The sequence below is a fragment of the Impatiens glandulifera genome, chromosome 7, assembly GCF_907164915.1.
Source record: "Impatiens glandulifera chromosome 7, dImpGla2.1, whole genome shotgun sequence".
NCBI lineage: Eukaryota > Viridiplantae > Streptophyta > Magnoliopsida > Ericales > Balsaminaceae > Impatiens > Impatiens glandulifera.
This window is the reverse complement of record NC_061868.1, coordinates 45465910-45483298: the sequence shown is the minus strand read 5'-3', so window position 1 is coordinate 45483298 and position 17389 is coordinate 45465910. Positions and strand designations below refer to the sequence as shown.

The following is a 17389-nucleotide window of genomic DNA, read 5'->3' as shown; positions in this document are numbered from 1 at the left end:
ATGAACGCATGCAAGAAGAGTAATGAAAGAAAGACAATGGTCCCCCACGAAGAAGCGAAGGAAATAAGAAAAATCTGATTCATCTCCCGCGAGGGAAAATCGGATCAAACAAAAGGCGCCTTAAGACTTTCTCTCTCTCTCTCTCTCTGAAAACCTTTCTCCGGTTCGAACTTGAAATGGAAGCGGCAATGGGACTGATGAGAAGAATGCCTCCGAAGCATACGGAGACGGCGCTTTCTGCTCTCTTAAGCCTCTTGCCGGACCACTCTTCAGATCTACTCTCTCAAGTCGATCAGCCTCTTCAGGTTTTCATTCATTCATTCATTCATTTTCTATACAACTCCTTTTTTTTATCCTTTCTTTCTCTTTAATTAGATTAGATAGATATATAGATAGATCTCAACTGCTTGCTAAGAGTTTTGTCAATTAAGTCTTTGATTTGTTAATTTTGTTTGAAATGTTAATTGTTATCATTTCTCCTTTAATAAGAACTGTTTAGTTTTGGTAGCTCATTACGCTGCTATCTATATCTGGATTTTCTAGATTATTGATGCATATGAATCAGAACTCAACAGATTAGTATGAGCTACTTGTTATGCATCTCAATAGACTATGAGCAATCCAAAATTCTGTTTCTACTGGTGTTGTATCTGACTGTTACAACATACAAATACAATATCAATGGCTGTTGAGTGTTGATAGAGCATATTGGGAAAAGATCAAATGATTTATTGATAGAACCAGCCAAATTTATCACAAACAGAGTTTTTCTTAAGAGCCTAAGACTCAGATTAGGGTTTCAAAGACCAACTAGCATATTGAATCATTGGTTACTTGTTTTCTTGCAATCTTGTTTTATTTTTATGAGATACAAGGTTATGTGCACTAAAGCTCTATAGACTTTGAAGTTAGAAGAGAATTGAGCAATGTATTCAACGCTCTATTACTTTTGGTTGGTTATATATCAGTTGATTGAACTAGTTATTGCTTTGGAAAATGGTAGTTTTATTATAAGTTCTTGAATTTGGATATTTTTATCTGACCTGTATCAGGTTTAAAACACTGTGAGGACTTTTCTTTTTAGCTTTTGAATTCAATTCATTTTTCTGGAGGTAGTGTAAAAACCAACGATTATTTCCATATATTGTCAGTCATTTAATTCTTCTTATTTTTCTTTCCTTAAGAAGCATTTTTACACGTGCTAATCAAATTCTCGTATGTATTATCAATAACATTGCTGACTTCCTACGGCTAACATGCCTTGTATGGATTTTTTATGATTTTGGGGTTTGCAATGGCAGATTTTACGTGATGTGGAGAGCGGAAAAGAGTTCATATTGTGTGAATACAACAGAGATGCAGACTCCTATAGGTAACGTTTGAAGTGCTTCTTACCAAAAGTATGTTGGTCAAAATGATAATATGGATAAATATAATAGACACGTGATGATTGTTTACTTTCAGTCTATAGTCATATTTTTTGCACCACCACATATCATGAAAGCACAAAATCGTCATCTCTTCAAGTGTTTGTGGATTTTTTTCTCCACATTTAATTGTCTAGCTATCTTATTTGCTTCACTCTCTCTTTAAAGTGTTAATGACAGTATCTTTACTTTTTCACTGCTTTTCATAGATCACCTTGGTCAAATAAATATCATCCATCATTGGAAGATGCACCCTACCCATCTCCAGAGTTGAGGCAAATTGAGATAGAAGCAAATGACATCTTTGCTATTTACTGTGACCAGTTAGGTCCTTTCCCTATCTCATCTTACAGGTTTTATTTATTATTTTCTTCATATAAATGATTGAAAGAATGTAGTCTCTACTCCGCCTTGGACTTCTTCCCATCTTGCCATGGAATTGCCAGGATGAGGTCTTTCTTTATTGAATATTTTATTTCTGATTGTTTAATACAACTTTTTCAACCAACAAATGGGTAGGTATTATGAAGGTGGCATTTCATCTGTATACTTGTGGGAAGACGATGCTAAGGATGGATTTGTGGCATGCTTCTTGATAAAGAAAGGTATGCATTTCTGTTGAAGATTGTAAATGAAGTTAGTTATATGTTTTTATTTACACGTCTCTTTCTCTGTGTTAAATTGTGAAGAGGGCCCCAAAATGGGACAGGCAAGAAGAGGTAATATGAAGGAAGGAGCATGGGAGGCTATCCATGTTATTGAGGTAAGGTTTTAATCAAATGAAAAGGGATGAATAAGTAGCAAATAGAGATGTCAACTGTGTTTGATTCTCCATCCATACCACTAATCCAACTTTTATATGATATATTTCTTCAACTAACAGGTGAGTGGAGAAGATGATGGAATGGCACACTACTGTTTAACAAGCACTGTCATGCTTTCAATGACTACAAAGGATGATTCATCCGGCTCATTTAATCTGTCTGGGTCAATTCGAAGACAGGTAATCCAATTTACTTCCTCATGTTCACTTTCTTTCAAGTTTGATTCCCACTGAAAGCATCGTGATTGAAGGGAAAAAACCCTGGTCTCAGAAATAAAATAAGTTCAAATTCTTTGGTCAAGATAAACTAGAACCTGTATTTTTCAGTGTTTATGAAAAGTATCTATGGTCTATTTAGGTCTGGAAATGGACGAAAATGGATATTATTCTTAGATTGTTTCAGTCAAGAATGCTTATTCTGGTGTTCAGGATAAGAAGCATACATTTTGTGTTATAATCAAGCATCCAGCAACTGTATTGCATGAAAGCAAAACAGGAGGATGGAAAAAAGAACTGATTTTCTGATTGTAGTAGTATCATGTATTATGTCTTGTTAACCCAACATGAGCATATTGATCTTTCTAATAAATCAAAAATGCTGCTTTAGTTGATTTTACTGGACAAAACTGTTATTCAACTGTAATTGGTAGAAAAATGTATGCAGTTGTCATCATCTTTACCACGCTCTTAGGTGATATCAAGATGCTTGTCTTTTTGAAGCAACAAAATATCTTTTTTTAGATTTTTCCTTGGAGGAGGTTAGGTGGAATTGTATTTTTTTTAACTTCGGTTTAATTTTTGGATAAAGCTTGCACTACCCCGACTTCCAAAAAACAGTTTTTATTAGGAATCGAACCTGAGATATTTGGTTTCTTAGGCGAGACTCATTCTACTTGAGTTGTCTTGGGGAGTTAAGAAAGAAGAAGGTATAGCGGAAAATAAACATGAGACCTCAGCCTCATATTCTTACCACTGAGTTACTCTGGATGGGTTGCTTGTCTATTCTTTTTTATATGCTGTTTCTAAACGATGTACTAAAAAAAATGTTTAAAAATATTTCCTTTTACGAAGTATATTCCCGAGAGCCTCTTTCTATCATTTTGTTTGCCTTTGTCAGTTATTCCAAACTACTGGAAAGGCGCGTTCCACATTTAGTCATGCACTTGGTTGCCTTCTAATTTCCTCCAATTTCTTATTGATTTGCATTGATGATATTTCCATGTTTGCGTCAATTTTATTACTCGTATTTGTTGCCTTACATTTCTATAGATAGTTTAAATGCTAATCATTTATTTAAGTCCCTCCTTTCATATTTCCAACAGATGAACATGAATCTATCAGTTTCAGAAGGTCATTTATGTAACATGGGAAAAATGATAGAAGAAATGGAGAGCAAACTGCGTAACTCATTAGATCAGGTAAATACTTATTTGATTCAAGATTGTGAATTTTGAAAGTTTTTCAACTTGTGCCCGATGGCAAATATAACATGTTTTAACTGCCGATAATTCTAGGTTTATTTTGGCAAAACACAAGAGATGGTTTGCACTTTGAGACCACCCGCAGAACTCCTGCAAATGCGAATGCCCAATTGACGAGCATTGTTTAAATATTGAAGGTGAGAAAAAGAGTGCATCTGCTTTATGTATTTCGCCATTTCGTTCGTTCTTTATTCGTAAGATTGTGGTAGTGTTCCTTTTTCTTGTTTTTGGCTTCCCTGTGAATATGAGAGAATTTTCAAGAATATCTGTCTCACTGTTTGACAAAGTTTTCAGTTAAATTTAGAAAAGAAACAAAAATATCCAAAAGTTTTATGTTTTGATTTCCCCTCTTAAAATGTAGGGTGGTTATTAATCCTAGTCCAAACAAGCCCTAGATATTATTTTCATTGATAAGGTTGACTTTAGAACTTGTTTGATGTTAGTTTTAAAAATCAAAGTCTTTTTTTAGTTTTTAATTGGTTGAATTATTATAATATTTTTTTATTTATTTAAAATTTAGATTTTATAGAAAGAACAGTTATTTTTGTATTTTGTTTGATGTTTGAAAGAAAGTAAAACTGACATCATTGAGAAACTTCTAAGATTAGTTTAATTTCTCATATATTTATTTAGGAGGATGCTATTATAGACATCTTTGGCATTGATTACTTTAAAAGGAATTGTTTTATTTGGAAACTTAGTCCAAATAAACACACTTCTTAAAATAATAATATCAAAACAAATTACCCTTAAACAGTAAACACTCATGGCTAAATATAACATTCTAATGGTCATTGTCAAGAATTAATCCTCCTTACCTAGAAGCTACATGTTTGTACAACTTTCTCTTAAGGAAAATATTTAACTAACTAAAATCATTTTAAAACATTGGACACTTGTGGTATATTCTATGATCAATAATATCTTTTATTCAATTATGATTAAAACATTGGACACTTAGTGTTAATTGAATTATCAAACAATACTTTGTTTTAAAAAATCAAATATTAAATATCAGGTCATCTGACCGGAACAATTCTAAGAGCGGGTTTGATATGTACTTTTCAAAGGACTTTATATATATATATATATTTTTTTTTTTAAATCTAAGTTAATTTAGTCCCTTAGTCAAATTATTCTTTGAATTTAATGATGAAATATTATGAATAATAGATAATGTTTTATTTGACCATGATTCAAAATAATAATGTGGGTTATTTAGTTTTTTTTTCAAATCATTGATAAAAATATTAAATTATTTAACTTAATACATTGTTTTTTAAATAATCTCACATCAAACAAGATTTAGGTCATTATAGAATCAAATTAATCATTTGCATGGTCTTTTTATTTTAATATCATAAAAGAAATGTTATAATTTATTTGAGGATATTATATAAATCAAATTATGAGATCTGGTTTCATGTTGTATTTTTTTTTTTTATCAAAAGTCATCTTATCATACCTGGTTTTTTAAATTATAAAATAACTCAAGTAATCAATTCATATTTTATTTTATAAAATTTATATATTAAATAAAAATAAACATTATAATAAATAAACCAATTAAAAATCAAAATAATTTACTCTTTCATCAATTAATATTTAAAAAAAAATCCAAATAACTCAACCTAAAACAAGCTCATTTTATGATAATAGTGTGATTTAAAGAAAATTATAAACATAGACTATTTTATGGCAATTATATTATTTACAAATTTATATTGTTTTTATGTGTGAATGACAAGTGTGAACTTAAAATTATAGTTATGACGTGTAAGAAGTAAAAAACAACATTATAAATTGATTAAATGACGTAAGCAATTACGGAATGTCATAATAGTCAAACACCATGTGCTTCCTTAATTCAAGGGTTAACATCTAAACTTTGTCATTTTACTACTCCGAAGACTTATCCTTTTAAGTCAAAAATTTAAAATTATTTACCTTAAGTTTGAAAATTTCAATATTATTATTTTTATTTTTTTAAATTTGAGCTTATTATGTCTTTTAATTTATAACTTTCTTAATTTATAATATAACATTATTTTACTTTATTTGAATTACTTTAGTGAATAAATATTATTAAGAACTAACAATAATCTAAGCAAAAATTGACTCATAAAAATGATTTAATCATCACTCATTGGATTAATTCAATTTAAAAAATATTATTTTATTTTTATTTTTATTATCACATTATTTAATTTATTAATTGAAATATTAATATTTTTATTTTAAATTATTATTTTTATTTCAACATTATATATAAATATATTTTAAACATTTTTTTTATAAAAAAACAAAATAATCTCATCAAATATTTTGAAAAATCTCAATCCGGATAAGATCATATACTAAATTTTAATTTAAATTTTATTAAAAACATTAAAATATGATAAATAATACATTTAACCTATTAAAAAGAATATGAAACTATTCCAGAACCAAAAAAAACCTATATAAAATAAACTTAAATTGATTTATTATATTCAATAAATTTGAATATAATGGGAAGCACTCCTTTATTATTTACTCTAGCTCCAAATATAAAAATAACCTTCCAATTATTCAAACCATTTAAAAATACAATAAACTATTTTTTTAATAAAAGACAAAAACAAATTATATTAAAACCCATAAAGTTATAGCTAATTTCTTTAATTTACAAGACCATTAACTTTATTTAAGTATACATTCTTAAAAGTTTGAAAGGGTCAAATTTAAACTTTTTATTGTGTCAGGTGAGATTTTAGACATTTTATTTTCAAATCTCATAATTTAAATTTTTGTATGATTAAATTGATAAAACTATTTCAAACGACCTACTATGACAATTATAAATAAATATTCATGGTTAATAATTTAACTACATCATCTTAACAAATTAATGATTTTAACTCAATTTTAGCAATTAAAATTTTCAATTATGTAATTAAATTAATGATATAAATCTTTTATTTTATTTATTACATAGATAATAAGTTAAATACGATTAAATTCGTTAAGACAAATCATTATTTAGTTAATTTTAACCATAAGAATTTAAAGTTATGGATATTTCAATTGCCCTAATAAACAACCTCAATTTTTATATTTTTAAGAGTCGTGATAACTGACAAGACAACTAAGTTAGGAACGAAAACAATGTGATGAATTTTACTTGTGTTCTGTCACTGGTATAATGAGAGTAATAATAATAATAATCTCCGAACATGATCATTTTTTAATTTTTTTTTTCTCTTAGACGTAATAATGTTCAAGACAAAAATCTCAAAAAAAATAAATATAAATGACAATGTTCAGAAAAAAATGTCACAAGTCTGAATTTATAACCTTGTTTAATTATAACTTGTTTAAATCATTTATCTATTTTAAAATAAGATAAATAACGATGGTAAAAAAATAACGATTAACTACCAAAAAAAAAAGAAAGTCGGTTATAGTATTCTCTATCTATAATCGAGTATAGAGGATAAAAGCCCTCCAAAATTGATAAAATAAAAAAACTGATTTCCTGGTAATTTCGCGTCCGCGACTAATCTCCAATCGCCTACCATATACTTCATACACTTGACCAGTCCACTATCTTCTTCCCCAAGTTTTCTCTCTTTCTCCCTCATCCCCTACACGACGATTAGGGTTTTGCCTCCATCTGGGGGTGAACGATCGATCATCTTCACGATTTCCGATTCCCACGATTCACTTTCATCCCGATCAAGTTGAATTTTTTACTTCTTTTATTATTCATTTCATTGATTCGTTCGATGGATGCTTCGGATCTTGTTAGTCTGGGCGATGGAAAGGGCTGGCCTCCTGGGTTTCGGTTCCATCCTACCGATGAGGAATTGGTTGTGTATTATCTCAAGAGAAAGATGTGTCGCCGGAAGTTGAAGCCAGACGTAATCGGCGAGACTGATGTTTATAAATGGGATCCAGAGGAGTTACCTGGTACGTATTTGATCATAATTCTTTATTTTTACTTGTCCGTTGACTTGTTTTAATTATTTAGATTGATTCTTTGTTGATCTTCGTTTCTGGGTTAGATTGATTATTAACTTTATTTATACTGAATTCAATCCACTTTTGTTCAATTCAAGATCTAATCATAATCTTTTTTGATGAATTCAGGTGTGTCCAAGCTGAAAAGTAGGGATAGACAGTGGTACTTCTTCAGTCCCAGGGATAGGAAGTACCCAAATGGAGCAAGGTCTAATAGGGCAACTAGACAAGGGTATTGGAAAGCAACTGGAAAAGATCGCATCATTACTTGTAATTCTCGCCCCGTTGGCCTTAAGAAGACCCTGGTGTTTTACGAAGGTCGTGCTCCATCTGGGAAAAGAACAGACTGGGTGATGCATGAATATACTATGGATGAAGAGGAGCTACAAAGATGCCAGAGAGTGAAAGAATACTTTGCTCTTTATAAAGTTTACAAGAAAAGTGGACCTGGTCCAAAGAATGGAGAACAGTATGGAGCTCCGTTCAGAGAAGAAGAGTGGCTTGATGATGATGATGACGACGAAGAAGTAGAAGAAGCTGAATGCAGTAAATCTCGAAAGAAGTTTGATAATACATGTTCAAAGGATCAGGATACAACTATTAGCCAAAGGAACCAATTGCTTGATGATTTCGATGATTTGCTGAAGAATGGTGTAAAAAATACTTTACTTGAGGAGCTGAATAATGAGTTTCCTTTTCCAGAGGAAGTTGATGCTGATGGACAAGAAATCGGCTTACTTGATGCAAACCAGCAATGCTTTGACTATACACAGTTGACCAACAACCTTAATGAGTATTCGGAATTGACAAATACAGTTACTGATATTGATCAGTTTCAGATGGCTCAGGAAGAACCTTTAGAAGATTATCTGGAAATGAATGATCTTTTTGATGCATCAGATCCTGCGGGAGGAGAGATTGATGGTTTGAGTATTCTTGATTTATACCATGATGCAGCTATGTTTATTCAAGACATGGGACCTGATAATTCAGGGATGGTGTTTAGTTCGATTACGGATCATGTTGACGGCGAATATGTGGAGCAAGCTTCTTCACAGCCATGTCTAAATCATATGAACAATGAAGTGGCGAATCCTGATACTCATTTACTCGCAAGCAATCTGGATAATGCTGAATGGATGAACATCTATTCATTGTGTACTACGAATCAGATGAATGGTTATGAGCCCATTGAAGATCAAATGTGGGTCCATAATCAGAATCTTAATGTTGAGGAGACTATTATTCAACAGACTCCTGTTTCAGGTAACCTGAAATTTTTGTACTGAATGAAGAACTCTTATGCTCGGCTTTACTTTTAGTTTTTCTGTTTTTGATTTTTCGCTTTCTCGTAGACCATATCTTCATCTGCGAGGCGAAAAACTCTGTTTCTGTGGGAAAGAGGGAGTTTGAGCCAAGCAGCATCAAGAACTCATCTATGTAGGGTTTTTTTCTTTCTAATATAGAAGTTTCTTGTAACTATTTTAGGTGTGGTTTATGATGAAAATCAAAATCAAAATCAAAACCAAAATCAGAACATTGAAAGAGGAAACTCTTGGTTCTCATCTGCTGTATGGAACTTTGTGGATTCCATTCCATCATCTCCTGCTTCAGCTGCGGAAAGTGTTATGGTGACGAAGAGATTTGAGCGAATCTCGAGTTTGAGTAGGTTAACTAGTAAGAAGTTTGAGAGGATGTCGAGCTTCAGCAGGTTAACTGCTAAGATAAGAAGAAATCCCGACAATGAGAATGAAGATGGTAACAACAACAACAAAGGAAAATCCAGAAGCAGGTATAACAGTTGGGGAATGTACTACTGTTTTTCGCTAATTGGAGTTATTATTGCTATTTTATGTTTGTCTAAAAACTTATTAGGCAGTTGTTTTCCATTCCTGTCGTGACCTGTTCATGTGTAATATATTATTAATGTCGAATGTTGTCGTTCGCGGTGCTGGTTTTTTTCTTTTTTCTTTCCAGTATTGGCTGGAATCTAATGAAAGAATTTTATTAGTTATATGTTCTTTGTTTGATCTTGTTAATCATTGTATTATTGAGTTTTTATTTAATTTTTGTGTTTTAACTGGGGTTGATCCATCTTAGGAACACTTTGTCAAAGGGTCATATGTACATATTTGATTGATTTTATGTAATTAGTTTACTTTTTGGGATAGTTTTTTAAACTATTTAGTGTGTTTTTTTGTTCTTTTTGTCATGTTTTTTTACTAATGATTTGCTTTTGTCGTATGCTATTACACATATAATAAAAACCTCACATTTAAAAAATATATAATATAATATTTTTTTTTAATATAAATTATGTTTTAGCAAATATATATCAAATGTTTTGTATCATAAACATTTAATACTATTTGAAATGGGTATAAACATTTTATTTTAAATAATGTTTAGGAATTTATTGAATCTTTAGTTATAAATTGATTAATTTTATTTTGTAGTATGACAGGTTGATAAAGGTATGAAGACATTCAAGACAAGACTAATGTTATTATTATTGAACATCATTCATAGTTCTTCTAATTGAAGAATTCAGACCAAACTTTGTGATATTTAATACTTTTTCCTTTTTATTTAGAAGCCTTATTGTGTATGTATTAAAAGTTCAATTGCTATTTATTTTTGAAATATGATTGCTTTTTTAGATGTACTTATATTTTGTATTTTACATACTAGAATTATTAAACTTTTATTCATTTTATATTTTTCTTAAATGGACAAGTTAGGTAAATAATCTTATTTTATTTATCATTTTTATTTTGCTAAAAAATGTGTAATGTTTAAGAAGAATTAAAAAAATAAATAAATAAAAAGTGAATTTAGGGTTGAAGAGGAATGAAGAATTCTAATCAAATTAATATTATGGAATCAAATTAATTAACCAAATTTCAATTTATTCTCTTTGTGCTAAAAAAAAATCATGTAAGCATGACCTTAGTATTTATAAAATGACTTATTAATTTATTTTAAAAAGCCAGTACTTGAAAATAAATATATTTCAAATATAAAATGGAAATTATTTATCATTGGAAAGTTTTCATAAAAGAAAAACAAAACAAACGAAACTAAAATAGTACAATCCATATAATATAATAATCACAAATCCTGACAAAATCTTGAAGCCTTCATCAAGTTGCATGAATTATTGCAATTATGCTGACGTTATCACATACATATCATCGTATGCGAATAAACTTTAACTTTTAAATTATTTAAATAAAAAAAAAAAATTAAAACTTAAATATCTAAATAATTCAATCAATCATCAATCACACGTTATTATATTTCTTAACTAAAATATTATTTATTTAAACTAATTTTATTTTATTTTTTATAAAAAAATATTGACCCTCTTCCATATTTTTTAAATAAACCAATATTTATTTGAAAAATCTCATATCAAACATGTTGAGAAACCTTATCTTGCATTCTCTCTTTTCTCTCAACAAATATATTACATTTTATCTTCTTCCCTCATAAAATTATATATTAAATCTTATCATATATATATATATAATAAAAACATTTAATACACTGTTTTAAAAAATGTATACTTTATCCCATGTTTAAAAATATCTAAAAAAATATATATTTGTTTATATATGACTGACTAATAATAATAATAATAATAATAATAATAATAATAATGTGTACTAAGCCTCTTCATATTTTTTAAAATAGTTATGGAGAGGAGATATGGAAAACAAAGCAGGAAAGAATATATTTTTTTTTCTTATTGCTCAGAAAATAAATATTTATGTCAGTTGGAAACATATTCATTTTCAAAATTCGCAAGTTTCATTTCCTATTTTTTTTTTAATAGAACTCTATCTTTCTATTATTTCATATTACCAAAATTTAGCGGACTTTAAACACACAAGATTTATGTCTCTATTTTTTAGAATATTTTATATTCATCTGACGTATCATTCATAATACTATTATTACGACATTTTTAAATTAATTCAGAAAAACAATATAGTCGGTTAGGGATAAATTAATTATTTTTCTTGAATATTTACGAGCTCAATAATTTATTTAGGAATTTTATTTTATTTTTTTCATTTAATATTTTGTCGTTATATTTAAATGATTATTTTTTTCATTTTTATTTTTAATATGCAGGGAACTTTTTTAAATAAATAAAAAATACTGTCTATCCCTATATATATAATAACATTTTTTTATTAATATTTCTAAAGGATACACAAATAAATTTTTATTTTTGTAATGTTCAATAAAAATAATAAAAGTAAAAAAAAAAATTTACCCAATAGATTATGGAGGTAGGCCTTGTTCCTTTTAGATTATTTAAATAATCTAAAGAGAAAAAAATAATGATTATGGATGATGATTTTGAGAAAATAATGATGTTTTTTTTTATAAAAAGATATAAAAATATTCATATATATATGAATAAAATAAATAATAATAATTTAAAATATATGATATTTTAATATTTTTGTTAATGAATTAATTGATTTAATTATTGAGAGAAAGTGATATGATAATTAATTTTGTTGAGTTATTTGAAAACTTAAATAAGAATAAACCTTTGTATATCAACGTCAAAGTTGACGAGAAAACATCAATTTTCAACCATGAAAGAAGTTAGATACACAAATAAATAAATGATTAGAAATAATATTTAAAGAAACTCAATTAAAATCACTATTATATAAGTAAGCTTATTACACTTGTCTTCTCTCATCGTTCTCAGTATCACATCCTTTCCTTGTCTAAGCTAAGCTAACCTTTCATTCATGGCGGAAAATCCCATCCGATTCGGCATCTTAGGATGTGCTGATATAGCTCGCAAGCTATCTAGGGCCATAAACATCGCTCCAGGCGCAGTAATCCACGCCGTCGGAAGCCGATCGCAGGAGAAGGCAACCTTATTCGCCTCCGACAACAGTTTCCCCGCCGGCGCCAAGGCTTACGGAACTTACGAAGCCGTCCTAGACGACCCAGATGTCGACGTCGCCTACATTCCTCTTCCGACAAGTCTGCATGTACGCTGGGCAGTCCTCGCCGCACAGAAGAAGAAGCACATCCTCCTCGAGAAGCCAGTCGCTCTTAATGTTAAGGAACTCGACCTCATTCTGCAAGCCTGCCAAGAAAACGGCGTTCAGTTCATGGATGCTACCATGTGGATGCATAATCCTCGCACTGCTAAGATGAGAGAATTCCTCGACGATCCCCGGCGCTTTGGTCAGCTTAATACGGTAATCAATTTTGAATTCGTAGCTTTGACTCTGACGACCGAAATTTAGAATTCAAATTGGGATTTGGGGATCTAACTAGCTTGCAACAGGTACACAGCGTCTTCACACTGGCGGCTAAATCGGATTTCCTGAATAACAACATCAGAGTGAAGCCAGATCTGGATGCTCTCGGTGCACTTGGAGACGTCGGGTGGTACTGTACAAGGGCCGTTCTATGGACGGCTAACTACGAGCTTCCTAAAACAGTCATAGCTTCGAAGAAACCTGTTATCAATGAAGCAGGCGTGATTTTAGGTTGCGGAGCTTCGTTGTATTGGGAAGACGGGAAAGTGGGTAGCTTCCATTGTTCATTCCTGTCCAATTTGACATCGGACATAACTGCACTCGGAACGAAAGGTAATTTGCATGTGAACGACTTTGTGATTCCTTTTGAAGAGGAGAAGGGTTCGTTTACAGTTGCGTCGGGAAGTGGATTTAAGGAGTTAATGACGGGATGTGAGCCGGCTCCTAGCGAGCATATTGTGACGACGGAGTTTCCGCAGGAAGTGAGTATGGTGATGGAGATCTCTCGGTTGGTTGCGGCTGTGAAAAGTGGTTCGAAGCCTGAGAAGAAATGGCCGATTTACAGTAGGAAGACTCAGCTGGTTCTTGATGCTATTAAAGCTTCCATTGATAATGGCTTTGAAGAGGTTGAAGTTGGTAATTGATCGAATCCCAGTTTGAAGTTTGAACTGATGGGTACTTAATAATTATGTTAAAATAAAGTGTTGGGTTCTCTTGCTTTTGCTTATGTTTCAATTAAAAAAAGTGTTCTTCTTCTTCTGCAATTCGCCGCTGATCATATGACTGGCCATGAATAATAAATTAAACTTCCATCTTTTGCTGTTGTGCGTTCATTCTGACGTGGGTTTGATTGGAGTTTCTGGTTTTCGATTCTATTTAATGTATTACAATATTATGCTCCATTGAGTAAGAGATTTTGAAGAGGAAGGAAAAATTGTCAAGTTGGAATCTTTACTGATCTACACTAAACATAAACATTTGAATAAACATTTGAAGAAATACAATTTAAGATCTAAGATAACGCGAGAACTCCTTTTTAAGGCCTAGAGTCAACGAGCGTGGTCAACGTGGAGATTCTTTGGTCAGGAAGGGTGTCTCATGTCTCGCTGGTTTTCAGAGTCGAAAACCATGTTAGACTGAATTTCTCGGTCGAGCACAAGAACTGGTTGTTTTTCTGGGAACCGACCGAAAACCCGTACCACTTTAGATTACCAGGGTGAAGTTTCTCGGTTGTCTTCAACTTCCAGCCAAGGCGTCTCGTTGATCTGAGGGCACAAGGAGTTTCGTATCCTCTCGTAGAGTGTGTCTACTGTTACAGCCTTAAATGTTGGCCTCGGTCTTGGCTTGATTGCGGAGGGCCAGAACCGAGAGTTGCCTAAAAAGAATGTCGCGGGTGTGCGGCATGGGCACCTGAGTTGCAGAGTGCTAAGTGTCCAAAGTTTCTGTCGGGGCGCAAATTTTAATACAAGGACCGAGAGATGGATGTTAGCACGCATGTTTGTTTTGGCATGATGCGGAGTGCCGAGACCGAGCTTAAGTGTGGCCGCGTGCGTGCGACCTAGGCGGGATGACAAAGGCGGGTGCATTGAGAGTATGCACAGAAAAGAATCAAGCTGACTTGTGACGGTTGTGAATAGACCCGGAAAAGTCGGCATGATGGGCAGATGTGGCGGAAATCTCGGGAGCAGTTCAGATTGGTAGAAAACGTGGGCATAGTGGGCGGTTGCATCCCACTACTTGCAGTTAGACCCACGTCTAGCAGTTCAGCAACAGTTAGGACCGATGAAGGAAGTGGGACTGAAGTAATGAAGCAATTAAGACCCACTACTTGCAGTTAGACCCACGTCCAGCAGTTAGGACCGAGGAAGACCCACGTCTAGCCGCCCAACAGCAGTTAGGACCGAGTCCAGCAATAACTGCCAGGCGGTTTTTCCCCACTCCGCGGAGTTGGTTATTATCCTTTAAGTTGATTGTTATCCCCAAGGCTATAAATACATCTTGAGCTACACAAAGACGTTAGGTTGAGTTTTGGTAGAAAAACCCACAACTAGTGAGAGTCTTTTTGTGTGCAACTAAGTGAGTTTATAGTCTTTTTTGTAATTGTTATTTGTGAGCGAAATAAAATTATAAAGTTGCGCGTGACCCGTAATTCCGTATGTTTTCTATTTTCCTACATATTTATTGATTGTTGTGAGTTCGTTGTTTATTTCTGTGCGAGCGATAAACCTCGATGTTGAGTTTAGCTGATTGTTTTAGTGCGCAAAACAAGCCGCACAAGGGCGAAAAAGTTAGTAAAAATCCGTTGCGTAATTTGCCCGAAAACCCGTACCACTTTAGATTACCAGGGTGAAATTTCTCGGTTGTCTTCAACTTCCAGCCAAGGCGTCTCGTTGATCTGAGGGCACAAGGAGTTTTGTCTCCTCTCGTAGAGTGTGTCTACCATGGTCCCGAGATATCGTTCAACCGAGAAAGCGACCAACGAAGGTCCGACAATTATAGTTTTTATTGGGGTCGGCTCTAATGGTTTGGGTTGACCAAAAATAAATCCCATTAGGGCATTTCATTAATAAAAAAAAGAAAGAGAAATAACTTTCTCTAACATATTTGCTCCCTGTACACTCTGTTATCTCTATAGAAGGATTTCGATTCGTCTCTGATCAGTCGACCCGGTTAGTTCGTGTAGGCGAGAACATCTTCCCTTCTTCTGTTTTTCTCTTTCTCTGATCAGCGGTTTTAGGTCATACCCAATTTTCTTTTGCCTCTGTTTTTGTTAGCCATCTTTGATGATAATGATATATATTCTATTCTCAAGTTAGGATAAAGTTATTTAATATTTCTTATTAGATTAATTATATATTTCTATTTCACAACATTTGTATAAAGCTTTTATTTGAAAACATTAGTTTGTAAATAGCTTGCTTATACTCATTAGAATTTGATTAAATTATAAAACCATGACTAGCTAGAAGTTTGAACTAAATTCAAGAATAAAAAATTTTGAGTTTATTGAAAAGTTTTAGTTCTTAAATTATTGGGATAACTATTATTGAGGTAAAACTCAAAATAGAAATCCAATTTAATATATATATATATATATATATATATATATATATATATATTTTGAGAAAACAACTTAGTGTCATTTAATTAAAAAAACTCAAAAAAGAAAAAAATACAAAAATTTAAGATCAGACCACAATTTCTAGATTTGACAATAAAACAATAATTGAATAACAGATAATAACAATAATTCAATTTGAATATTTTTATTTAATTTGATTGGTTTATTTTTTTTTTTTATATAAAGCTTTGAAATAAAATTAGAATCAAATTCAAATAAGAAATTGAATAATTGGACAATATTGAACTGAAAAAAAAAATCAATTTGAATTAATAAGTTGAATTATAACAAAATGATATCTTAGAACACCTAGATTAAGAAAGTTTATATATAAAAAATTTATAAACATTAAAAAGTTTGAAGAAATTTTAATGGTGGATATGTTTATGCTTGATTAATGCATTGAGACTTTTTTTTTTCTTTTTCATCTTGGTGGTCTGGGAGGGGAAATTTGATGGAATAACCCTCATAAGAGGGGAATTTCCACTTTTAACAGGTGATTAATAAGTTTTTCATTTTTGACCTTTTGCCAAGGCAAAATGTCAGTTTTACCCTTTATTAAAAAAAAAAAAAAAAAAAATTTGATTTTCATTCTCCCCCGTCTTCCTTTCCCCAGTTCTCCTTTCACTCCCTCTCTCTCGTTTCCAACTTCCCGAAGACGACTGATCAACCCCGAAGACGACGACGACGCCGAAGAGCCCCCGAAACATCGACGACGTCCTCTCCCTCGAACCCTCCCTCGAACCCCGACGAGCTCCGACGACAAACAAGAGCCCCCGACGAGAATCTCAACTCAAATACGTCGAATGTGAGTTTATCTTCCCCGTTTCTATCCTAGTTCTCCGTTTTATATCCATGCATGCTATAATGGAGGAATGGTTTAGGGTATTGTTTAGGTTTAGGTATGTGTTTAGGTTTAGGTAGTGTTTATTGTTTAGGTTTATTGTTTAGGTTTAGTTTTGGGTTTAAAATGCTTCTGGCGAAGGCTGTTGCAGGGTTTTGGGTTTATTGTCGATGGCGACGATGCATTTTCGCAGGCGACAGTGCATCTGTCGCAGGCGACAGTGCATCTGTCGCAGGCGACAGTGCATCTGTCGCAGACGACAGTGCATCTGTCGCAGGAAGAATATACTATTCGCCTGCGACAGATGCATCTGTCGTCTGCGACAGATGCATCTGTCGTCTGCGACAGATGCACTGTCGTCTGCGAAAAATGTCATATTTCCTTTAAA

The 17389-nt window shown here is 32.0% G+C and overlaps 3 protein-coding genes across 4 annotated transcripts; all 3 read left to right on the top strand.

Annotated features, from left to right (window-relative positions):
• Positions 1 to 90: 90 nt before the first annotated feature.
• Positions 91 to 4070, top strand: LOC124945369 (probable F-actin-capping protein subunit beta). Its single transcript, XM_047485795.1, has 8 exons — positions 91 to 305; positions 1302 to 1372; positions 1637 to 1750; positions 1947 to 2032; positions 2117 to 2190; positions 2311 to 2430; positions 3573 to 3668; positions 3765 to 4070. Exons 1-8 carry the CDS (start codon positions 177 to 179, stop codon positions 3843 to 3845), a joined length of 771 nt encoding a protein of 256 aa, XP_047341751.1. The 5' UTR covers positions 91 to 176; the 3' UTR covers positions 3846 to 4070.
• A 3246-nt stretch (positions 4071 to 7316) lies between these two features.
• On the top strand, positions 7317 to 9758 carry LOC124945255 (NAC domain-containing protein 17-like). Of its 2 annotated transcripts, none has more exons than XM_047485653.1 (3): positions 7317 to 7682; positions 7863 to 8999; positions 9222 to 9758. In XM_047485653.1, exons 1-3 carry the CDS (start codon positions 7499 to 7501, stop codon positions 9632 to 9634), a joined length of 1734 nt encoding a protein of 577 aa, XP_047341609.1. In that variant the 5' UTR covers positions 7317 to 7498; the 3' UTR covers positions 9635 to 9758. The 2 variants fall into 2 exon arrangements, with proteins under 2 accessions (XP_047341609.1, XP_047341610.1); XM_047485654.1 differs by having other exon boundaries at positions 7318 to 7682; positions 9089 to 9357.
• A 2690-nt stretch (positions 9759 to 12448) lies between these two features.
• Positions 12449 to 13946, top strand: LOC124944523 (uncharacterized oxidoreductase At4g09670-like). Its single transcript, XM_047484794.1, has 2 exons — positions 12449 to 12973; positions 13063 to 13946. Exons 1-2 carry the CDS (start codon positions 12512 to 12514, stop codon positions 13678 to 13680), a joined length of 1080 nt encoding a protein of 359 aa, XP_047340750.1. The 5' UTR covers positions 12449 to 12511; the 3' UTR covers positions 13681 to 13946.
• Positions 13947 to 17389: the final 3443 nt, after the last annotated feature.